The sequence below is a fragment of the Anas acuta genome, chromosome 2 (genome assembly GCF_963932015.1).
Source record: "Anas acuta chromosome 2, bAnaAcu1.1, whole genome shotgun sequence".
In the NCBI taxonomy this organism is placed as follows: Eukaryota; Metazoa; Chordata; class Aves; order Anseriformes; family Anatidae; genus Anas; species Anas acuta.
In genome coordinates, this window is record NC_088980.1 from 116,308,219 (window position 1) to 116,334,135 (window position 25,917).

General features: G+C 42.8%; 1 protein-coding gene across 7 annotated transcripts in view; it reads left to right on the plus strand.

The window, feature by feature from the left end:
- Nucleotides 1–25,917, plus strand: part of KCTD1 (potassium channel tetramerization domain containing 1) — a 98,445-nt gene that overhangs the window by 65,005 nt on the left and 7,523 nt on the right. For all 7 annotated transcript variants that reach the window (XM_068671837.1, XM_068671833.1, XM_068671835.1 and 4 more), the window contains one exon: nucleotides 25,460–25,604. In XM_068671837.1, coding sequence (XP_068527938.1) covers nucleotides 25,460–25,604 — 145 coding nt within the window. The remainder of the gene's footprint in view (nucleotides 1–25,459; nucleotides 25,605–25,917) is intronic.

Here is a 25,917-nt window from a genome sequence, read left to right on the forward strand (position 1 = left end):
GCAGCTTTAAGAGAACAAGAGTTCATCGAACATATTGTGGTATGTGGATGTTTCATGGTGGTGGTGGCAGATAAACATTGTAGTGATATTGTAATTCTAAGAGTGGTTATCAGTTATCAGAGGTTGATTGTGTCTACAGTATTAGTCTACACCTTGCCCTTCACTGCCTGATCCTGCGGGAAGACAGGGTTACCTTCATGGTCTTTCCACGCCAACCTTTGAGTGGGGAAGAAATTAAGGTGCAGCTCCCATTCCCCCCAGCCTCTGCACTACTAGGGCAAAAAAGAAACTCTGTGTAGTGTTGTCGGCATAAGTTCACGGGAGTGGAAGACCCAGAGGGGCCCCATTGCTACCTTGACATGTGTCCTGCAGAGGGGTGAGGGCAGGTCTCATTACTTCTAACAGGACAGATGGGTTGGTGTACGGGGGTTTAGTGGAAGAAGGAAGGTGCAGTCTGTCAGATTCTTGGCCAGAGGGGTTCTTGGCAGCATTGAGATCCTTTTTTTTTTTTTTTTATTTTGTGAATGGTTTGAGTGATCCTGTTCACCATGATGAGACTTGTAATTCTTGCACTGGGACCTAAAGAAATTAAATCAGTGCTGACTAAGGCTTTAAGAGAAACTTAGAATAGAAGTATTCAGGTTAGTCCATGTCTTGGTGGAATCCTATCGCTCTAGTAGAATCTCAGTTAAGTGGTTCATTTAACAATTACCCAGAAAGATCCTTATTGCAATTCAAGCAGCCAATTCTCTGTTTCTGCTTCAAGAGCAATTCCCTCTATTAATTATTGTCCTATCACATGACTGGTCTCCAGTGTCGCTTTTGCCCATTATTTTCAGCTATTTTAATAGCAGCAATTCACAACTGAAGCATTTATTCAGAGAATTTCTTTTGTCTTCTCAGATTTTGTTTCCATCAGCCCTTAGCTACTGGGTTGTGGAGGGTGAAGACCAGAGGCGAGTTTGTGAGTTTCTTGATCCCACAACTCTAACTTGCCTTTCCAGAGGGTACAAGATACACTTCATGGGATATAATTTTGTTCTAAGCATAGGTTTCACTGGTACTACTGCCTCTGCAGCATGGGACTGGGACAGCGCTTCTAACAGTAAGAGCTGACAGTGCTATGGGAAGAGAATGGCATATGAAAGAGAAACAGCTGAACACATGGCCTTTCTTATGACAACCTCCTCAAGGAAGGCCAGGCAGAGCAAAGTAATAAAAGCAGTGCCAAAGCAAAGGCCTGCCAGGAGAGATTGAAGCAATGTCTGGAAAAGCTTGAACTGTTCTTCAAGAATGGAATCTGCCCTTTTCAGAAGCTTTTCTTAGGACCTGATTGTGTTCAGCTACTAGAAGTGGTGATTACTTAGCGTTTTCTCAGTAGCTGTAGTAGTGGTGGTGTCTGAAACTGTAGGGAAGTGCCTTCCTGTTGTGTATTCCTTCTTTCAGTGCAGTAGAAGTGGCTGTTTCTATTAATAATGCATGCAGCTTCTGTTTCCATGTCAAATTCACCGGGACAGCATATTCCTTTTTAAGTGAAGAAACACTGAAATGTCTTTCATAAGTGTGTTTGGTGGCAGTGGAATTTAAGCTTAATGCATTCTGCATTCAATTGAGCTATTGTAACACTTTAAAGTGGAAGCCATGCCTCTAGTATCAAAGCTGGTTTAATAAATTAAACATTTTAAAGCTCTTCAAACATAATTTAAAGAAAACCCAAACTCTAAGTTATAGTCATTCTGTTTCAAGTCGTTCTGACATGCGTTTATGTTTCAGTTCTGACAGTAAGTGTCTTTTGAACCCCTTGATGAGTGAATAATTCCAGTACAGTTATTAGAATCTGGAATTCCCAGACACTTCCAGAACTTGAGATATATTTTTTTTAACATTAGCAGCTTCAAAAGAGCAATTACTAAACTCGTTTGGATGTCAAGACCGTGGCGTGAAGCAATAAGCTGGCAATCATGATATTGTAGCTTGTTTTTTGTCTGTGAGATCTTACCTTAACGTTTATTTCCAGTGTTGCGTTTGTGTATACATATGGTGAGTGCTGGGTACACATTATCTAGTAGTATTTGGGCCTTACTAGAAATTGTTCCTTGTAGCCTGACCTGATCAGTCTGTATCCACAGACTAACTTTGTTAGTGCTGGTTTACTCTAATCCAAGCTTTTGGTCAACATTGCTTTTTTTTTATTAATTTTTTTCTACCAATATTGTGTGTGTGAATGAAATCAAAACTAAGGCAGGGCCTCACCAATCTCTTAGGGTGAGTTGAAGCCTCCTGAGGCTTACTGTCACATGAAGTATTGTCTTTGAAAAATAAGGTCTTGACTATCTTGCCTGAAAGAGCACTGCTCCAGGGATGAGTCAAGGCATAGGTTGCAGGCTCCAGCATCTAACAGGTTGAGACATGAAAGTCATTAGGCTCCTGACTCGTATTACATGCAGTCTAAGGGCCAGAAGCCTAAAATGAACCTTTCATCTGTGGGCCAGGTACCAGAGTCATCTTTCTTTGCGAGATTGAAAGGGTGATATCCAAAGCAGCAGCTTTGGAGTCACTGCGACTTGCCAGTATGGAGGAGACCTGTCCTGATAGAGCAGTCTTTGCTTTGGAGCAACTGTACTCTTCCTTCTCCTTTTGGGTTCAGTAACATCTCTTCTTGTGCCTCTCCCTTCTTCCCTTCTTGGACAGGATAGTAGGAATTGGAAAGAGTACTTCAAAAAGGGTTCCTTAAATGGTACCAGGTAAAGACTTGCAGCTTGCAGGGCACGTTTTCTGTAATTCTTTTGTTAGATCCACAGAACCAGTTTGTGACTTGATATGTAAAACGCCTACTGACAAGCATCCATCCATTCCTCCAAAGAAAACCTAGGTGAGAGTATAAAAGCTTCTTGCTGATGATGCTGGGCCCTTGCCCTTTGCTATGGAAAGTCCATCGAGGGCTTCTCTCAAATACTCTTACAAAGAAACCAAGGAGTCAGGACCTAACTGTATTCTGGCCAAAGGCTGATTGCAGTGAAGAAATCCAGCAGACAAGCAGCTTATCTTTGAATTAAGTAATCCTGGAATGTAAAATTCTGAAGGTGAAATAATGCTTAAAAAAATACAGTTCATAACGAATCAGCAGTATAAAACGCAGGGGAGCCCAGTTTATATTTCAGACCAGGGAGAACATGCTGTTTTCACAAGGAAGATCTCATATGATTGTTTTATCTCATCAACAAACTTCAGGTTCTCCCAAGCCATCAGTGAAACCATGCCTCAGACATGATCTCATACAGCTGAATAATAAAATTTGCCAGAGTTAGGCTTCATGAAAAGGTAAATTGAATCAGTTTATCTACCTACAAAACCTAGCGTTAAGGCCGGAAAAAAAATTAAAAAGCTATTTTTCTTTAAGTACCTGAGCAGGGGCAAGTGTCCTTTTGTGCACCTTTTCCCTACAATACTGTAAACTTTGCTGCATTCACTCATGTGTAGATTGTTCCTCCTGTTTTTCAGTTGTTGACCAACGGTGATGCATATGTCCATGTGAATGGACCAGATGTGGTTGTTTCTGCTCTGTGAAAAATCTCGAGGTTTTAGAATTTGTTCTGTTTTGAACTAGATTATGCAGGATAATATTTGGCAACATGGTTTTCTGTTAAGCATTTGGATGCACTGTTTTTTTTTTTTTTATCTTATTACTTTGTTTTTGCAAATAAAGATTTTCAAAAATGAGCCTGCTTTCTAACAACCCAGAATAAGCCTCACATTTTTTAATGGGAAGATGGATACAAGATGAGGATCTCCTAGAAGTGCCTTTCTCACCTGAGAGCTGAGGCATGTGCAAGTTCTTCCATTGTTCTTCATGGCTACCAAAGAGTCTGAGGAAAGTAGCTTGTGTTTGTAGAGTTTATGAGTAGAGGAAACACAGGTCTGTTAGTTCTCGTGTTTGAACCCGAGCAGCCTACTCACCTTCTCTCAGTGTATTATCATCTTGCATAAGATCAACCCTTTGCTTGGAGATGGCAATCCTACATTTCTCAGCCTTATCCTGTCTGTATGTTGTCTACCAAAAGTTGTTGTGCGCCAGGCTAAGACAACCTCAAATGACTGTCGTAACTAAATGAGATGTTTGACTTTGATCCGTATGAGCATCAGCTCTCTGATATCTCTGTTATCAGCAATAGCAGCAGTGTGGTCTGTCACAGGTTCAAAGCATCTGGACTTTTAATTAGTTCTGTCCGATTCGCACAGTACAAACCTTTGCATAATTCCATGGCATCAAATTGGCACATCTTGTATTCCCACTGTAGAATCAGAAGATTTCTTAAAAACATTAGATATTTTTCCTTCTAGAACCTTTTGGGGTATTTGATTGCGTTGCTACATCTCCCATCTTGAGTTACTCCCTGCATACAAAGATGGGTTCTTGTATAGTATTTCACAATACTTCCAAATTTCTGCCCAGGGCTGTTTCAGGTTTTCATATGAACCAATCCATTCATGTCCCAGTTTTCTTACCCAATCTTCATTCTCAGCCCTCAGGGAAATTAAATTTCACACACTTGGATCTAGTTAGGACACTGGCTTTTTTGGTTGACGAGGGTTTCTTTTGCATCAATAGCATAAAATTACTTAGGAAAATGCCCAGATTGCCCTTGGCCCTTACTGAGAGTTTGGGAGCAGGCCTTACCCTTCATAGGTTGCGTATGTGAACCCCCAAGGACATCCTGTGCATTAGGCAGGGTACCGCTGTTTGCCTGTTTCAGAGCTTTGGCAGTTTCTGCTGTTTGAAGGCTGTCTGCAGTTCCAGAAGAAGACACATCCCTTGGTTCATGCTTCTCTAGGTTGCAAGGCCATGCTGGAGGCTTCTTGTTAGGTAGGAGGCCTGTTGTGGTGGGGCTGTTCCGTGCTGTGCATAGGAGTATAGGAGTCCCCATGCAACACCTCATGAGAGCAGTCCTCATACTTGTTTCTGACTCATGGTACCTCTCAAACTATTGTCATATGAGGCTAGTCATTTAAAAAAAAAAAAAAAAAAAAAAAAAAGCTAGGTTTTCTAATTAATGAGCTTTATGTTTGATTTTTTGGTTGTTTTTATGAAAATGCTAACAGAATGGGTGTTATTACATCTTTACTTCTAGTCTCCTTATTTGAATTCATTTTCCTGGAAGGCACATCTGTATCAGCAGAACTATTTGGTGATCTTTCTAGAGTAGCAACGTCAAAGCTGGCTGAGGTAATATTACTTAAACCATTGTGCTAAATTTCTTATACAGCTTTTTCTTCTGTAAGTTGTAAAAAGCAAGCTCCCTTGAGAGTTTTCAGTGTTGTTATACTTGGGCAGCTGCCTCAGTATGAGTGGTCCAGGTGGCAATTTTTTAATATTTTGTATTTTTTATTTTATATTTTGTTTTTGTTTTTTGTCCTGGCAAGGGGAAATAGACAGAAGAGGTTGGCAAAGTCTTGGTTTAATCTTTGTTACCTACCCTGGCTTGCTCATCTAATCATTCACTTTTTATATTTCATCATTTGATTGCTGCATGGTCTTGTGGTAAGAAAAAAGGTTTGGGATAGGACAACCCTCTACCACTGATGTGTTCTGTGACCCAAGATAACTGATTTGACTTTGAGCTTTGGTTGCTTCCTGCTAAGGTTAACAAAAAAGCAATTTGTAAAATGCTTTGTGATGAGGATTGAAGTGTAAAAGATTGCCGTCTCTAAGCATAAATATTTATAGATGCCAGTAACAGCGATAGAAACAGTTGATGACATTATTATCATCAGAAGCATGTATCAGTGAAAAATGAAATGCTGATTCAGAAGGACCATGCACAATGCAGTTAGTTCAACAAAGTTTAAAACTTCTGCGCTGTCACCTGGTGTTACTCCTGGGCTGCTGTTCTTTATCTTGTCTTGGTTGCTGTAACCACGTATACAGATCTGGGGGGAAAATAGAACAGTAAATGATAGTATACTTCATTCCTACTTCAAGAAATTTAGAGAATTTACACAACTGATTTTGTAAAGAGAAATCTTTTGTAACACACATCTGTCAATAAATTGCTCAGAGGGGTATTTTCTAGTCATGGCTGAGCTGAGATTAATTGTATCTCTAGGTATGTATATTGAACTCAAGGTATATATTGACCTCACTTTGCCTCAACGAATGATCACCACAGGTCAGCCATCACTGTCTCCTTGGTAGAAGCGAATATTTTCTGAATCTTAGTCCTGTACTATGTTTACCTAGCAAGGTCAGCAAGCCATCGCCGTTGCTTGTGGCTAGTGACTGGGTGAAAGAAATAGCATGATCAGATTAGCAGGTTTTCACATCGTGTGGTCAGTAACTGGTAGTGAGTCATCACTGAAAGGGGCCATCAAGTTGGTGTCTTCCTGTTAAAAGTGTCAGTAAAATTGTCTTTGTGTATTAGTTATTTGTAGGATTAAATGGTTTTCTATTTATTATATACATTTTCAGTCTAATGAGTAAAATAATAGTGAAATCAAGATAGCAAAGTGTTAGAGCAGTCCTCACACATGCAGGCCCAAGGACTTTCTATCACAGGGGTTCATGCCATGCTTAGCCATGGCTGCATGAGTGTGATGGTGTGGGTAGAAGTATTCAGAATAAGTTTCTACACTCATGAGTGTTACAAAGTGAAAGGCTTCATCTCCTTATTTCTGAGGCTAGTAGTCTTCTGAGGTAACAAATGCTTTTCTAGAAGAAAAAGAAGAAAATCTGTATCCATATTGTCAGCATGGCTCACAGGTCCATGTACCAGTAGGCCTGGGCGAGGTGGTATGGTTTGGTGCAAGCTGTCAGTCAGCAAGAGGATGTTAATTACTGGTTGTGAAGGGTCAGTGCTCCAATAAATCTTCTCATTGCACAGTCTGCTTGATTTCAGCTCCGTGAGTGGAAATTTGTTAGTGAGGAACAGCTGAGGAGCTTTCAGACTTGTAGCCCGGTAGCGTGGCTCATAAACCAGCATAAAGCCACCCGAGCTGTATGGCTCGTTCTAACTGACCAAGAAAATGCTCAGAGAAAAGGGAGTGCTCAGCCTGTGAGTTGTGCTGTTCTGATAAGGACAAGCCCATGAGAAACTGAGGTGGCAGCTTCCTGCTTGGCACTGAAGCGTTGTGCTTATCGGTCATTTCTGATTGGGTCCAGATTTGAATCACAGCCTGGAGGTTCACTGGTTTGTTTTGCCTTTTGCTGTACCCGGTCCTTGCACTCGAGGACCTCTGTGCGTTAGCACTAGGTCCTGATTCCGCTGCCACATGGGCTGTTTGCTCTTTGTTGGTCTTTCGTGAACTGCAATGCAGTTGCTAAGGAAATTGGCATCTCCTACGTACGCAATTGGAGAAGTAAACATTTGGTTTCCAGTTTTGCCATCAACACCTGGCCACCGATTGGGTGTGTTTGGAGCTTTAGGACGTAGGTTCTGACTTGTCTTCCTATTGACAATGGTCAATTTTCCTGTTGGGTTTCAGGCATACAAGTGTGTTTGCCATTTGGGGCTATATCTGCAAAGTTTGCATAGGAATTTGGAAAAACTGCTTAGGACCCAATGTTTATCTGCGCTCTTTCTAATACAAATAATGCATAAGTACTGTGGGATTGTCACCAGCTCCTGTTATGTGAACACGTCCTCTAACTTAACTGGTTTGCAGCGTATTCAAATGCAGTCGTGTCATAACCAGACAACTGTCAGCTGACAGGCTTGAGTTCTCCTTTGTCATTCATTCTCAGTCTCTTTCCCTATAATCTTCAGCTCTCAGTATGTCGCTCTCTTTGACTACCTCTTTTTTTTCTGTCCGCATTCATCTCTGAGCATCGAGCTTAATTTTGCCATCAGAATTCCCTCATTGCTTTGTCTTCATTTCTTCTTCACCTGTGTTTTTCTGTCTCTGTCAGAAGGGAATCAGAGCTCACAAAGATCACAAGTGATCTTTACCTGACCAGATCAAGGCACATTGCTTACTTCTTGTCCCTTTCTCCCCACACACCATTAGGTTTCTGACTCCTGTTAATGGTGAGTTCTCTTGGTGTAGTTAAGCAGCCAGCCTGGTTTTTGGATATCTCATATGATGCTTTCACTCATAGTGACATCAGCTGAAAGGATGCTCTGAGACTCACTGATACCAATCTTTTGCACCGAATCTTTGAATCGGTGATCAAAATAAAGCATTGATAACTGTGGTGGGTATGTTATCTTAGATCCAGCACAGTTGTCTCTGCACTTCATTTGGACAATCGAGGCACTTTTGAGGCACTCCGCCTGCCTCAGAGAATCAAGGGGCTCCTGTAACAGCTGGAACAACAGCTTTGAGTTGAGCTTGTAGCTAATTCTCACGGCCTGCTTTGCAGGAGCATACCTTTAGGAGAGCAGTGGTCTGACGGTCACCTTTCCACCCAGTCCTTCCACTGCACAGCTCAGTCTGCGTAGACACTTGGGTTAGCTCTGATGCTCAGAGCAATATAGTACAACGCTCCACCTGGACTCGTTTATCCTGCTTCCAGCTAACTCAGCTGTGCTGCCGCTGGTACCCAAGCTAATTACTGAAGACCAATACTTTATATTTCTATGCACCACTGCATTTTGCAGCACAGGCACTCGGTGAAAGGAGAGCAATGCTGGCAACTCAGTTTCTATAAATCAACTTTGTTTGTGAAGGAGTAAAAGAGGTGAAAGGGGAAAGTGATAGAAAGGTACAGAGATTTTCTTCGTAAGATTAAATGGCAGAGCATAGCAATATTAAGTTCAATGGCAGTATACTTTAGCAGTTCATCAATTTATAAAGACAAAGATTAATTCTACTTCCTAAACCCCAGTGGGGTTTCCATGCTGAAATGTGACTCGTCTGTCAATCAAATGGTAGGCATAATTGTTCTTTAAGTGACCTATTAAAATACCATTCCTTTTAATTAAAAGTTGTATTTGTGTCCTGGCGCAGTCAGTACCCGAACTGCTGAAGCCCTTTCCATGCGAGGCGCATTGCAGGGAGCTGGCCTGATCTGTGTGATACACACGTGAAGCGGGAGCGATTGAAGTCCAGAGCAGCAAAATGTGGCTTGCCTTCGGCTCCTGCTGCCAGCGAGGGAGATGGAGGGAGAAGCAGCATCTCCCAGGGCCGCACCCAGGCTCTTTGCATTCCCTGCCTGAGACATTGCTTGTAGTTACTTCTTGCGGCGTAGAAAGTTATAGTACGGGGCATTTCCCGTAAGTGTGTCACTTCAGAGCAAATGATGGATTACGTCCTTCCACACCCCAAAAGCATTCTTTGTGCTATAATTAAAAAATAAATGTTGCAATGTTGAATTGGAAATATTTTCTGCCATACAGTGAATGTGTTTTGTTAGGTTGCCTGGATGTAATTGCAACAATGTCAGGGTATTAAAACCTTGTCATGGGGCAATGGTTTCCTGCCGCTATGCGAGTGCCAAGGACTGCTTTGCTTAGCAGCAATATTGCTGTTTATCTCCATCAGCAGCGGTGATGATTTTGCTTCTGTGGAACTTTTCTTCTTATTTTCTTGCCCATATGCACATGATAAATTACAGCTCTGCGCGAGCACTAACCTCAGAGCTTAAATGCTAGGAAGCGCCGCTGTGCCAGAGAGCGACCGGGCTGGGAGATGGTTCCTGGTCTGCCCAAACTTGCCGGCAATCCAAAGGAGAAGCCTCCCAAAACAGCCACCCCATTCAAGGAGCTCCGCCAGGCCCCTTTCGCCCATCTGAGAATTGATTTCTCTTAAATAGTTCAGAGGGCCCTGGGGGGCTCGCGGCGTGCATAAAAAATGAAAACCCTTCCTGTCTTAGAGCAGTGCAGGCAGTCAATACAAAAGAGAAAAATGATCTTTTGAGTGTATCCCGTTGAATCCATTATCTTGAGGGCCTGCGTGTGGTGCTTCATCAAAACATCATCATCTCAGTGATACGTGGGGGGAGAGGGTGAGGCGGCGTTCGGGGAATTCAGAGAAGACTGTGGTGCTCCCAGTGCCACAGGATAGGCTAAACACGTTACAAGCCAGAAAATGAGAGCTGCAGCAAAACTGATATGTTCCTTTTTATAACAAATTGATTTCATATTTTACATGTTTGAAACACAAACAAATCGTTCAGGAAAAGTTTTGAGTGCCTCTTGTGTCGGTAGGAAAGCCCTGTTGGGCATCTATTACAATAATTGCTTTGCTTTAGATCAGAATACAAACTTTCTTTCAGATTTTTTTTTTTTTTTGCTTTACGATGATAAAGAGAATAAAAGAGGAAAGAAAAAGATCGGTGTCATGTGCTGTCAGTGCATTCTAGCCTTGTTTTGGCAGGTTGTCAAGGGGTTAGACGGCACTATCATGTGCTAAACTGGTGTTGAATTTCAAGTTCTTGTGAGTTGAGTGTGTCACAACTGTTAGTTTTTAAACATTGACGTTTTTTAAATTTTTTGCATGCCTGTATTAATGATTTGTATGTTTTACTTAGACGAGCATGAAAGGAAGATACTTGGTTTCAGCTGTTCTGAGTTTGCAGTGTTTACTGGTGTTATTTTACCAGATTGTGTGGTTAGAAGCTGATATTTTGCTGCCAGTGTTTCCTTGCTGCAAATAATAAGGACGTTTTTCTTTGTTAAATTATATGAAATAAAAGAGAAGAAATGAGGATCAATTCCAGTAATCAGTAGTATCAATAATCCAGGAGGACTAGTGAAAAAATGTATTTTTGGAGGGCAGCTGCAACGGGAAGAACACAGACAGTATTCCAGAATACAACTGACTCGTCAAGCTTACGTCCTTCGGGGTGTCCTCCATTTCCTTTAGAGAAAGGTTTGCTTAAATAAACTGGGCAGTAAGCAGTGGGTGTGTGCTTTTGCACAACAACATCCACCCAGGTGCATTGTTGGCCATGGTGATCCTAAAGGCAGAGTGCTGTCAACATTCCTAATTGGTTATTACCCAATAACGCACACCCTCGAGTGTCTTGGGACTACAAAATACTTTCTACCTAGCCTTCCTACATGAATAATGAAGTACTTCAAATATTCATCCAATTATATCCAGCCTCTCTCTTGACTAAGGGTTGCCAAATGCAATTGGACATACTTCTGACATAGGATTGCAGGCTGCATCTATGTTGGAAGGGCTTAGTCATAATTCTTGACTTCTGGGGAGAGATTAGATAACACCGCGATGGTAATTTCTCCAGCCTCAAAACCTACTGCTTATTCACTTTGGCTATTAAATTCTGTTCTACTAGCTGTATAATTGCAGAATTTTAAAAATGTATTTTTTTAATTTTCCACTTGGAGCTTGTCGCGTGAAACAGCGTGTGTTGTATTTGAAAAAATAAGGTAATTTGCGTGTTCTCCAAGTGCTGCTGGTACAGCTGCCTATGAATGAAGTCACCAGCAAGCGTTTGAAAAGCAGACAATTACTTTTCAAACATATATACTGTATTTGTTTTCTGCTCTTTGGTTTTCAAGTCATTTTGCTGCCAATCATGATTGACTCCCAGTATTCCGGTGTCTTATTTTTGAATGGATGTTTCTTAAGTCTTGCTAACATGCTGTTACAGGCAGAAGTAAGCTAGGGGAAAGATGCCTCCCTGCTTGTATTTTCCTTGTGGAAGACCTAACTCAAGGGAAAGGACGAGGAGAGAAAAGCTTCTGCTTTTCAGTAGCTAATGTGTATTTGGAGGCTCCGCTTTTTGTCAGGCATTCTCATTTTTCCAGCTTCTATTATTGTTGTCTCATAAAGCTGGGCCCTGGGCCATGCCTTTCATGCCGGCCTTTCCCTGCTTAGTAGCTAACCCAGATAAACTCATCAGCAGAGCTACAATTGCACTTTCCCCTTTCCACTTTGGATTAATGGCGCAGCTCCCTCTGACTGAATGGATGCTGCTCTCCAAGCTGCAGAGGTCTGGTTCCAGGTGAGCCTTTAATTCCTCACTTCAGATACAGAAATAACAGCCCTAATCAGGCGCGTTTCATGCTTCTCTCTTTGGTAGGCTCAACAAAAGGAGAGGTGAAAAGGATGTTGCTGGAAGTCGCTACTTGTCTGGTGTCATTATAAGGTGTAAAGCATTGGTTTGAAAATAGAAACAGCTGCTACGGCTGTAACTTTCTACTGCATTTAGCTTCTATGTGGGTCACTTTATTTCCTGTTAAAATGCAAAGTAGCTAAATAAGGGGTGTGAGTCCTCCTTCCTTCTCTAACGGAGTCCTGAAAACAGGACAGGCCAGAGGAATTGGTGAAGAACATGCACCCGGTTTTTGTACCATGCAAAAATCATAAAGCTGGTGGCGCAGTTCTCATCCATAGGAGAAAAATCAGTCACGTTGTTTTCAAACTGCAGGTGGAGAGGGCTGCAGCACTGTGAGAGCCTGGGTAGGGCTGCTTCAGGAGCACATCTCCCTGCAGCCCCATCCCGTCCTGCGAAGGACCTTCGGCTCGTGTGCCTCGGTAACTTTCTTTGCAAACTGCTTCCTCTGGGGAAGGTGAGCAGTTATGAAAGCTTCATCAGCTGGAAGCTGAGGAGGCTGCAGACAGAACAAAATAAACGGGGTGGGGTCTGGAAAAACAGGGCTGGTGAAACCCAGTGCCAGTAAAGGTCAGGTCTGTTGCAGTACATTGCTGACTAAACTTACGTACAAAAGGAGGGCACATCCATCATAGCACGGAGAGTTTATTTTCCTCATCGCTGTGCTAATGTTATTCTGCCGTAGTAACAAAACATTTGTGGGACAGTGTGTGAGCGGGGCTGGTCCCTACGGTCAGAAAGGGCTCCGCGCTGTTCCCAATACCATCCGTGCTCCATGGGTCCACGAGAAATCCCCTCTTTGTCTTCTCTGCACGTCCTGTGATGATAAGCCAGCAATGTGCTCCCAAAATGGGATTGGGAGTTTAATTATGCCTGGTGTTGTTTTTTTTTTTGTATTAATTTTGCCTTTGACTTTAAGGAGCAAGCATATCTTGACTGATGTCAATCAGCAGACCTGCAAACAGATCCTCATCGTACTTGCTGCTTTCCTGTCAGCTGTATCACTGCAATATTGCTGCTAACATCGCAGTGCCCAACCATCTCAGAGCCTTCTCCCTCCTGGTAAAGCCCATCACAAAGCTGGTGCTCAGCAGCAGCTTCTGCCTGGCAACTTGGGCACCTTGCAGCATACACCAAGAGGGGAAGAAAGCTGTGCAAAAGTTATCGGCCAAACAGGGCAATCCATAATTTTTCCTCATAGAGGTCTGCATGGCTGATGCACATAAAGACAGACTTTCATGGATGCAGTTAATGAGAAAGTATAGTTTGGTGGTCTTGCTTCATGGTTGGAATTGCTTGTTTTAAAAGACGTTATCTTTTCCAGCCTTGTGTTGTGCTAATTGGCTTCTACCTGCCTCTAAACTCCAAGAAAAGTAGGCTTTCGGGAAGGTAGTGGTAAATGATCAGAACCGTCCCACAGCCCCAAACCATTTATTGCAGCCTTGACAAATTCTGGAGAGGTGGGGGGTGCAGAGCTTTGATGAAACAGCACAGCTTTTGATCATCCTAAACTATTTTCAGGCAAACCAGAATGTGGTTCTGTAGATCTCCTGTAAAGATAGCAGAAAACAATTACATCTATGCCTTGTGGTGATGCAAGAAAAAAAAAATCTAACAAAACACCTGGATTTCTGCTAAATTAAAATTTTATTACATTCAGGAATAGAGAAAAAATGTATTGGTATTAAGTAGCTACACAAGTGGAGGGGATAATGCAAGGTTGTTGAAACATGTTTTATTTTCAGCAAGCACAGAGAGGAAAAGAACACTGAAACACTTCTCTGTCCCTGGAAATGCCTGTGTTGGGACTTGTGTTATTCTCCAAAATTGCAGTTCTGAAATTCAGGATTTTTCTTATAGGATTTGTAGGTCTTTTTTTTGTTGTTGGTAAGGGAATTGTGGCCTTGTGGTGTACACTTACTCATGTTAGGCGTTGATCAGGTTTTTCAGTATCCATCGTTAGTGCAAGCTGCAACTTAAGCTATTGCTAGAAGAAATGTGCAGCAGCAGTACCTGTGTCTGGGGATGAGGACAGATACAGCATGGAAAGACCCTTAAGCAATGTCTGTTCCCCCCCCGCCCCCCCCCCTTTAATCCAGGCATAGTTAAATTTCATAATGTCTTTTTAGAGAAAGGCTTCAAATTAAGCATAGGAAATAATAAAAATATATAGATTCAAGCAGTAGACTACTCCATGAGCAACGTCTAGCTGCTTGCTTAAAAGCAGTGCTCAGCTTTCCAGGGAGGCAACTTGTTTATTAGCAGCCTGGTGTAGCCACAAGGAAATCCTGGCTGTTGGGCTGCCCTGGTTTCTACCAGTAAGATCTGGCCATCCCATGGGTGGGAGATGCTGGCTGAGCATGGGCAGCAAGTGCTCGTTCACGGCTCTTGCTGGGACTCCGTGGCTGCTCCGTGAGCCTTTGGCAGCTTCCCTGCATCGTCCATAGCCCTTTCGGGGTCCCCAGGATGCCTTCGAGCATCCCAAATGACACCAGGCACCTTCAGTTTGACAGCTGAGTTGCATCCTGGCTTTCCTGCTTTGAAAGAACCGTGGTGTGACTTTCATGTTGGACATGGTATTTTTGAGAGCTTCATTTGCCAGAATAATGCTGTCTGTTTTCAGCTACATTGATTAATTAATCCTCATCACCCTATTTACAGGGCTGTATTGCTTCTGAACGGTATCTCAGTTCTTATCCTTTCTTCTTTACCTCCTCCACAGAAATACATTCTTACTGTGGGGTTTGGTATGGCTGCAGGGACTATTACACCATGACAGCATCTAATTTAATAAACAATAAAGCCACTGTTTAGTATATGTAAAGTTTGTCAATGGAAGTAATGTTATCTGTGTGCTTTTTATCACCCCCACCACCAGCAGAATATGCAGGCGTGGCTTTGGCATTTCTAACCTATGCATTAAGCATTGTTTGTTGCTCAGAGCCACAGTCTAAGATGTTTTAGGTGGACTTTCCTGTCCTCCTAACTGATTAGCACACAGGTTTTGTATTAACTGATTTGGTTAATGGTGTGATTTTCCTAGTTACTGAAATGCCTAAATCATTTCAACCTCTAGCGTGGAAGCAGTTAAACATGTAAATGTATGAGAATAAATTAGACAGGTATAAACACGTCTCTCTATGTAGGCACACGGGTGTCCACACTAGGAATCGAGGCAATGTAATTGTAATGCATATAAGCTAGAGTTAGTCAGAACAATAGCAGTGCGTGGCCCTGCGTTTCTCATAGTAAATTCTGTGGTCGTAACGCCCACACCTTCCTTGCCTCTATTGTGCGTGCTCTCATGCTATCTGGGTTGCCTTTCTCAAGGAATTTGTAATCTGAGCTGTGAACCTGGAAGCGCGTCCTCGGTCCGGGTGGAGGAATGTGGGAGCAGGTGATCTATGCACTAAAGCAGAGCACAAGTGCTCGAGACACATGTAGTAAACCTGTTACTGTGTAGCTGGCCTTGCAGCTTTTCTCCGTGCAATTAAAGTCAGCTTTAATAGGAAAAGAACGTTATCAGAGCTGCCAGGGCAACCTTAGTCTGTCATCTTCATGGTAGATGTGCAGTAATACCATCTCCAATACGTGATTGCCTGCTGCTCTGCACAGAGAAATGTGCTGCTCAATTAATAAACATCTCGTCAGCATCTCCTGTTCCTCCTCACTGTTCAGCACGTGTCCTTGGGCTGTATTTTCTGCACGTTATTCAAGTCCCGTTCTGAGGAGTCATTCTTGCATGCTTTCTTGCAGTTTTCCGTAGCCTGGCACCTTCTTGCCTCACTCATGGCAGATTGTGTTTGAAGGCAGAGATGTGACGTGAAAAGGGCTGAGGTGGGGAGACGTGGAGGCTGTGGCTGGGTTTGTGCTCTGGCCACCAGGCCGCTGCTCTCCGAGGCATCGCAGCACCTCAGGCCATGAGCTCTCAGTGCTTCTGTGAGCTGACCCCCGTGTTGTGGGGTGGGAGCTCACAAAATAAGGCAGACACACTTGGTAGCATCACACAGGAGATCTGGATGGAGTTTGTTTCTCCAGCGTGGTCCCTCTCTGCATGGCCTCCACCCCTTCCTGCCTCCCCTCGCCTCACCCCTCAGGCCTCTCCCAGCTCCTCCAGCAGCTGAAGCAGGGGTCCCATGGGCAAGGGTCTGCTACACTCTGCAGCCCTGGCTGATCCCACATCCCGTGCTGCCCGAGTGGAGGGTGCTGTGGGAAGGCTGTAGGTCACGAAAGACCACAAAAAGGTCACATTTCAGGCACAGGGAGGTTTGCAAACAGAAGCTGCAGAAGGACCTCCGGTGTCTGACATCTTAACTTGCGATGCTTGTTTTGACTAGGACAATGTTCTTTACATGTGTATTTTTCCCCGTTTGTCTATTCTTAGAAGGCTTTAAAAGAACTTTGCACCTTCCCTGGCAAATTTGCCTTGTGACAGTACGTGGGAATGCTTTATTCCGTGCTGGGTGCTGTGTTTTCCGGGGACACAGGCTTGTTGTAGTTAACAGCTAGAGGTTTCAGAAGCACTTTGAAATTTATTCATTGGTGAGAAGCTGTTAATTAGGCTGCAATGTAGAAGTGGCCTCTCGGGAATTAGTCCTTGTAGGACCCCCTGTGTGGCACGCAGAGGTTGGTTTCACACTCTGATGCCTTTATGGCAAGTGCCTTCTTGTCCCGTCTGCAGAAACGGGTTATCTGTCCTTCTAGAGGAGGCAGCAGCTAGCAAAACAACACAGGTAGGGTTTCTGGCTAAGTAGCCAGAGTTGTGAAGATCTTGGAAAGCTTGATCTGTTACAATTTCATGGCAGTATTTCCTAATTTCCAGTGATTTGAATGTGGAATTTTAATGCTGAGCGTTCTTCAGGGTACAGAGGAAATACTGAGAGCTAGCAGTGGTTTGAATGAAATTCATGAAAGCTGAGGGGCAAGTTTGATGTACGGAAGAATACATCAAAGAATTTCCCCCGTTCTGGGAAGGTAGTTTGGGGTGATTTTTTTCCCCAGTGCCAAGATTTTTGAAAGAGAAATGTCTCTAGTAGCTTTTCTTATTTTTTTTTTTTTAGCGTTGTCTCTTTGTGTAATCTAGGTTTACAGGGTTTATTGACAGAGCTATGAAGAAGGCTATTGCTAACATGTCTTTTTTAAAAAAATGACAGGCTTGAAGGAAGGCGGGTTGGAGCAGATACATTTTCTGCTTTCTACCTAAAAGCGGTCCCAAGACACGAGTTCTACTTCAATACGTTGCTGACTGTGAAGGGGCTCAGTCTTCTGCATATATAGAGCATCATGGCCTTTGGGATGTTGCACATTCACCAGTTTAGCTGCTTTCTGGCTTTTGGTATTGAACGATAAACACTCCAGTTCTGCTCCTATCCTCCATTATCTGTACTCACAGCAAACCTGACCATCTTAAACATGATTAAAATATAATTCAAAAGTTATTAGCTAATTATGACGCAAAGTACTTAATTTGCCATTGCACCCTAATAACTTAAAGGTACTCCTGATAACTTGGTAATAACCGTATCATAAGCAAAAGGACACGGTTGCTACTAACTTAATAGGCAGCTTCCCTCAAGATAAAACATAAATAACGTACCTCAATGAAATCGGATTCGAGCTTAGTAAAATTATCTTGGCAAGCAAAGAGAATATTTGTTAATTTTTCTGTGAAATGTTATCATTGCCAAGAAAACTTGGTTACAAAAAAATAGAGATGGAGAAAGTATTTGCGTAAATAATTGATTTAACATTTCATTGGCTTAAGTGATTTTAGGAAAACTGGTTTTGATACGCGCTGGAAAACTAAAAAGTTTCCTGGGACTTATTTGCAAGATATCAAACACTGCAGGAGATGTGGAGCTTAAAGGCTTGCAGCCTGCTCTGCAGCTGATCCAGTGCATGAGTGAGTCTGAAAAAAGGAGCAAGGAGAAGGTGACACAACAAAGCATCAAACATCAATGGTCAAGTGCCCAGCCCTTGACTTGGCGTGTAGGTCTGGTTGATCAGGGAGCTGGCCAGCTGGAGAGATGTCTCAGGGTCCTGCAGGAAGGAGGAGAGGGGCTGTGTTGTAGGTAGTGGTTTAGCTGAAGGGACAGCCTGTTTGGGGTTTGCAAGGCTTGGTTTTGTTGGGAGACGGGTCTGTATGGTAGCAAAAAGGGCTGTTCCTCTTATCTGTCTGCATCTCTTTTGTTATACCAGAAGCTGAGAGGTACAGAGCAGAGACAGAGGGTATATGGTAAACAGAAACTCCCCATCCCATCATCTGCAGTCTGGGGTTAGCACTGTGCTGGCCTCACCCAGGCTGCAGTCGTGTAGTGGGGGGAAAGGGTTTCTGTCTGCCCACATATATACTCTTCTAGCCATGAGTCACCAGCTCTCAACATCCCATCCCAATTATTTATTGCCTTCCTTTCTAAATCATCAGTATTTCTACAAGTGCCATTTGGATCTGGGTGGCTGATGGTCCTGAATGTGGGCATTTGAACATCACAGGAGAATTATTATTTAATAATTATTTGCCTCTGCTCTGAATTTCCTTGGTTGCCAGATCACCTGTTTAGTGGGGAAAATACAGGCTTTAATTTTTCTTGGAAAAACTTCCTTTTCAGGCAAACAGATCAGGCGGTTGCTTTTGTCTTCTGGGGCCTTTGCCATCCATTGTTTAGTTCACCCCAAAGTTTCCTGTGACCCACATGTTCTCGTTTGCATGGCTGTCGTTCAGTTATACATCCCCAGCATCTCCACACTCATCTGCAGCATATAAAGCTGCAGTTGTCTCTCGTGGCCGTCTCATTCCTGCAACATGACTGCACGGAGTTGTGCAATTTGTTCTCTCCCAGTTAATGTGTCAGTTTGTCCATGTGGGTTGGATCCAGTGACTATTGGTTCAGTTTTAATAGGCCTGATTTGCTTTCATCTCTGCTCCTGGTGCTGCTGCTGATCAAGCAGGTTATAGCAAATCCCACGTTTTGTTTTTTTTTGTCTCTGATGCCTTCCCTCATGATACCACCTCACTCATCATTTCGAATTCTTCCCATCTGTTCCTCATATACTTTACTCTGCATTTAAGGCTACTCACCACCTCCCATCTATCTCAATTCCTTCTAAGTGTTTTATTAGCCCCTTGAGCTTGTCCTTACCCTCTCTTTTGCCTCCATGCTCAAATAACAATCAGAAGATGTTTGAAATGGTCTCCATGTAAATGATTCAGTCCTTTAATCTTTGGCAAATATTTCCACAAAGGTTTCTGACATCACTTCCACTCAATATCTGGGATTTATCTGTTCTTTAAAATGCCATGTAACATTCTCTCTTAAATCTCATAAGACCCGATGTTTTAATGTCTTCTCCTTCTTGCTTTGTCTGCTTTGGCTCCTATATAAATACCTTTTCTCTAGAAGGTTTAATAAGATTTTAGGTGTTAATACACTTTTCCCCCGTTACCTTCACTTTACAATCATTGTATTCATGCCTCTTCTAATAACTTAGGAACTGTCTGTCTGTGCCAAGGAATTCCTGAGACTCATGGACACGAAACCTTAAATTAAATGTAAGGAGGAAGAGATAAGAACAAATTATAATAGCACTGAGAGCAGGAGATTACAACAGGGTATTTGGTTAAAATGTGGTTTTCATAATGTATGTCTTACTGAAAATTGCAAATTTATTCTCTTATATCATGTTTATGAGGCAACTTTTGTTATGCAGAGTTATGAAGGTTGCTAGGTATTCAGTCGCTGTGGATCCAAATGACATGAGATGTTGGGGGAAAAAAAAATGAGCAGGTTGTTACTGCTAAAGTGGTCCTTTGAAAAATGAATAAAAGCCTCGTCATTCTTCACTTGGGTAGCATAGCATTTTTCCGTGGTGTGGCTACCCCTTCAAATGTACTAGCTTCTAGGGAGAGTGCAAAATTATATAATTTAGACATATGAGGAAGTAAAATTAAATAGCCATGAGATGAGCATACCATTAAACAGATCTAATTTATAATGGGCTCTTATGCAAATTGCCTTTGAGCACTCAGCAAAAGAAAATGAAAAGAAATTAATAAGGACAATGTGGACTAAAAAGTCGCAGAGAAAAAAAAAAAAAAAAGTAAAAGCTTCTTCCAACTCACTCTCTGCACACCCTGGAGTGTTAAATAAGCATTCATTCGCATTAGCCACTTAAATGTAATGACGAGATAGGAAAACCTGCATTCACTCATCCCTGCTGTCTTTGCTTCCATGGCTCCAACCATGTAAGCTTTCAACTGTATCTATATATCTATATCTATATATCTATATCTCTCTCTATATATATAATTATTTGCCATGCAACTCATTATTTGAGGAAGGAGAGGTGGGTTTGCCACTTGGTTGTCAGAGCACAGTCAAGTCCCAGGCAGGTTGATAGCACGGGACTGCAGGTACCACATCGCCAATGCTGCACCTCTTCCTCTGCCAGGTTACTGAAAGGACTTTGCATCGTGAGTTTTCCTCCCTTTCTGCTGTTTTGTGAAAGGCACAGAGAACAAGAAAAGCTGACAACTTGGAACAGTTGAAAAGGATTTATTGGGAAAAAAAAAAATCAGTTCTGAGTTTGTAGTGTCCTCTTTAAATAATAATAACATGAGTGATTATATGCTGAATATATTGAGCAATAAGAGTTCTGTATTTTCTTGGGGAAAATAAACATTCATTTCTACCTCTTGAAATGATTAAACGTAAGGCAATATTCTGCATGCTTGCAGATAACAAAGCCTGCTGCCTTTCCGTGTTCCTTGTATCCTTCTGAGAATACAAAATACAAAAGAGAAGAATTGTTGCTCTGTCCAGTGAAGTCACTCAATCTGCAGAACTGTAACATTTTAATAGTGGTGAGAAAGCTGTGCAGTACTTGGCTTGTTCAATTAATATTGTCCATCTTGTTCTTAATTACCGCTTCTTTCCCAAATACTCAACTGAGGCAGAATATACTAAAGGAGAGACTTTCTCTTCATGTCTATAATAATATATGTAAATATTTATATGCTCAGAGAGCAAGGATATAAACACTTATGCTGTGCAGCTTTGCTGCAGACTGAGTGTATTTTTATACTTGACAAACAGGACTTGTTTCTGAAGAACTTGAGAAACCCTGTAAGCAATGTCATCTTCCCCTGCTTTTTGTTGTAGAAATGCTGTTCCGCAAGTGCTGGTCTGTGGGGACAAGGGTCCCTGTAGTATTTTATGGAAGTAAAACATTGATCTTCTCCATGTCCTGTTGTTTTTTCCCCACTAAAACCAGGTTTGTGTCCTTAAAGTAAACCCAAGTTCTCTGGTGGAAGCTGGGTTTTACAATGGTTATATTTTCAACCCTTAAAGTATTCGATTTCTGACAGTGGATTATGATACTTAAAGCCAAAGACGTTAATTATTACCCGTTGGAGGTCGCACTTTCAACCCATGGGACATTAATTTTCCATATATACAGAAAATTCCAGCCTGTTAGTTTTAATTAAACATTTCAGAAGTAAATTTCCTTATAAATGGACTACAGGTTTTTTTTTAGCCTTTACCCTTGATATTTGGCTAATTCTGCATATAAATATCAACTTATTTTGCAAGCATCCTTCAAAGCATTTTGCTGTTTGGCAATCCATTCAGCTGTTTTGTGTTTGTCATTTAAAAATATAGATATATAAATCTTTTGTCAGTCATCATCTGAAGCTGTCAAGGAGGAGATGGGGAAAAGCATCTTCTAGGTTTTCTTGGGAAGCAAAATTTTAATGAACATGGTTTCACAGTCTTTTCTCATGCCAGCAGTCTGGTGTCACTTAAGCATTTGTAATTTCAGCATGAGACCAAGCAGAAGGAGAAGCAGAGCTGTGGGTGACAGGGAGGATGGGTGCTCAGATATTACCGTCTAGCAAGTGTGCAGCTCGAGACAAGGCAAAGTTTTCTGCTGTGCTTCTTCTGGTCTCCAGTCTCTTCTCATGGCTGCAGATGCAACTTAGACCCTGCCACCGAGCTATCACAAGTCCTTCCCTGGAGCCAATGAAGCTGGACTCTGTAGTTTTCGGTCTGAAAAAGGCTTTAATTTTATTTACAGATGTCTCCTGAAGCTGCTGTACCATTGGAAAATACCATTGTGTACCGCAAAGTGGTCCTGGGGAGGGGAGGAGTCGGTGCTTAGCAGTTCCTCAGCTCTTAGCAGTTCCTCGTGGTTTGCTGCTGCTGGAAAGCAGCAGCACACGAAGGTGGCACTTTGCGAGCTCCTCCAAGCCGGACAGACTGGCTTTCAGGTCCCTGCTTTTTGTGTGCTGGTGTCAGCTTTGTGATTTTGTCAGAAGGCTCCAGCCTCCGATACTATCTTGTTCTTCTTCTAAACAATTAATAAAATGAAGACAGAAAGCCTAGAGGTTTAAAATATGTAATTATAACAGTAATTTAGATCTAGGGAAATGCTGCAGAAACCAATTACAATTATACATTTCAGTAATGACTGACTTGGCCAAATATATATGGTTTGTGTGTGAATTCTGTGACAGATTCCAAGACAACGTGCTTGAGTATGGGAGAAAATCAAATCTAAATGCCTCATTTTACCATATTAGACATAAATGTTGCTCATCCACCTAGCGAACAGAAGTCTGTATTATATGGCCTGTCACAGCTTAAATTTTGAGCAGCGGGGCAGGCAGTAACAAGTAACCTTGGAAGAAAGCTTGAATTGTTCTAAGGGATAGCTTTGAGAAAAAAGTGTTTTGTGCTGGATCATTCTGGAAAATATGTTTAATTCCTTATATGTTACAGATTTCACATGGTTTGAATTGATTCTGGCATTTCCTACAGAATTTTAAATGGCCAGCCAAGGTTAATGGGTTTTTATTTCTTTCCCAGTCTTCACCTCTCCTGGCTAGTGAGAGGAGACCCGTCTGGGTTGGCTGTGCTGTTTTAAAGGAAGGATATATGACTGTGGGTGCGAAGCATCCTCTGTTCACATCCTGCACTGGGTCAGGGTGATCCCAAACATCAGTGCAGACTGTGTGATGAATGGATTGAGAGCAGGCTTGCGGTGAAGGACTTGGGGTACTGGTGAATGAAAAAATGAATATGAGCTGGCAATGTATACTTGCAACCCAGAGAGCCTGGGCCACATCAAAAGATGAATGTCTTGCAGGCCAAGGGAGGTGATTCCCAGGAGATTTCATTGACATATGAGGGAGGACTTCTTTATGGTTCGGGTGACAGAGCCCTTTATGGTTTGGGTCACAGGCTGCCCAGAGAGGCTGTGGAGCCTCCTTCTCTGGAGATACTCAAAACCCGCCTGGATGCCATCCTGTGTAACATGCTCCAGGTGACCCTGCTTGAGCAGAGGGGTTGGACTAGATGATCTCTGGAGGTCCCTTCCAACTCGGCCATTCTGTGATTCTCCCCTTTTGGTCTGCTCTCACAAGACCCTGCCTAAAGTCTTGAGTTTAGCTCTGGGGCCTCCAGCACAAGAAGGACATGGACCTGTTGGAGTGAGTCCCGAGGAGGGCCACAAGGAAGAGGGCTGGAGAACATCTCCTATGAGGGAGTTGGGGTTGTTCAGCCTGGAGAAGAGAAGGCTCCGGGGAGACCTTACAGCAGCCTTACAATGCTTAAAGGGGGCCTGCAGGAAAGATGGTGAGAGACTTATTGCAAGGGGTAATGGTTTTAAACTAAAAGAGGGAAGGTTTAAGAGGGAAGGTTTAGATTAAACATTAGGAAGAAATTCTTCACTCTGAGGGTGGTGAGGAATGGGCACAGGTTTCCCAGAGAAGCTGTGGGTGCCCCATCCCTGGAGGTGTTCAAGGCCAGGCTGGATGGGGCTTTGGGCAACCTGGTCTGGTGGGAGGTGTCCCTGCCCATGGCAGGGGGTTGGAACAAGGTGATCTTTAAGGTCCCTTCCAACCCCAACCATTTGATGATAACGTGAAGCTCAGTTTCTCAGCAATTCCCCACAACCTCACTGCAAGCCCTGCCATCCTTCCAACTTTGCAAGCTGTTTCCATCTTTTTGCCTCCTGAACCCTTGCTGGAGATCTCCTTTCCTTGCTCAAGTACAGGTGTATCTCATCCTGGGATGCTCTGTGCAGCCAGGAGGGTTGGTCGTGTCTGAGCTGTGCTGGTTTGGGGTTTGGTTTTCTGTGAGAGATCAAAGCAGCCTTAGGATGGTGGTGAGGAATGGTGTTTCCTTGCTTCTTTTAAAAGGAAAACAGTGTGTCATGGCTATTTGTTGTGCTTGTGGGGTTCGTTTTGTAAAAAGACAGACTTGTACCTTGCCTATGCCAAAAGCAGAGTGTGATCAGGGAACAAGAGTCCATCCCCTAGCTGCATGCTGGTGCACGGTGGTGGTATTGCACGTTCCTTAGTGAACTGCATAGGTTTCTCTGTGCTAATTCCCAAAACAGATTGATTATATTAGGACAAAAACTACATACGAATGAGCTTTTTCATTAAAACCATGAAGGTGCAAAATCTGCGGAATATAGCAGAATCTAACAGCTTGTGACAAGGCTCAAAAACCATGCCCAAGAATGTCAGTGGGGTTTCATGCAAAGCGCCCACGTGACGTATCACAAGTTAGCTATTTTGAGACTGTTTTGTTTACAGTTCTTTGGAGGGGTGGAATTGGAAAGAGTCAAAAAGTGCTTCCACATGCACGTATAGGCACATAAACATGCACACAACATCAGACGTGCCAGTCACCCCTGGTGATTTCATTGGGAAATTGTGAGTAACTCCGGAGTGTTTTGCAAACACCTCAGCGCAAAAACACGGCGTGTATTTCGTCTTACTGTGGCAGGGGGGTTGTTCCCAGTTTTTAGTCCTTCCTACAGCTCCGACTAAATCAGGTTTTGCAAGGAACACCTTTAGAAAATGTGCGTTCAGCCAGCAGCTGATGTTGCAAGTGTTTTTAGCAAGCGGATGCTCTCTGGGCAACTGCGTAGTGGTGGGTGGTCTCCGTAAATGCTGAGGCATTTCTCCTGATTAATTTAAAGCATGCTAATTGATACCTGCCACAAATGGCTGGATTTTGCTGTGAAATCATTACCTCACGTTGAAATATTATAACTTTTGTTTCCCCAGCTACTTAATCCCCGCTGCTCCCTCAATTGCGGCGGTCCAAGCATTGGTTGCAGTAAATAGCATCCAGAAATGATCTGAGTTTAACAATAATTTCATAATAAAATAATTAAATAAAAAGTTTTTCTGAATCTAATTTTCAAGCTAATTCACCATGTACTTCCTCCAGGAAGCGAAACGGAGCTGATTGAGGAGGTTGGTGCTGCAGGGTGGGATGGCAACTGCTCAAGGGGCCATTGAGAAAGGTGCCCCAAATACTCTAGCACTGTCATCTCACGAGACAGGGCTTGGGTAGCAAGTTTTCCCAGTCACTGCTGAACTGTGTGTGGTCTGACACTAACGTTCACCTCTTGTTTCCTCTCCAGAATCGGCAGGCTCTTTGATGGCACGGAGCCCATCGTCCTCGACAGCCTCAAGCAGCATTATTTCATCGACAGAGATGGGCAAATGTTCAGATATATCTTGAATTTTTTAAGAACATCAAAACTCCTCATTCCTGATGATTTCAAGGTGAGATTTCAAGGGACTTGGATGTTTTGCATGTACCTTGGTGAAATAAGAGTCTGACATACAGTCAAAACAGAGCCCCAGACAGGGGGTACTTCTGGAATACGGTGTTTGATTTCAGGTACTTGGCAAAAGTAAGCATTGGGTTGCTACAGCGGCATCTGTCAGGCTTTCCTAAAGTGGCATCAATATTACATTTTCCCCTCCTAGCTATAGTGTGGTGGAGTAATCTTGCCACATTTGACCCAGGGAAATTAAACATTGCAGGATGATGGTGGAATCAAAGGATGTTACCATCTGCAACCAACCAATCATG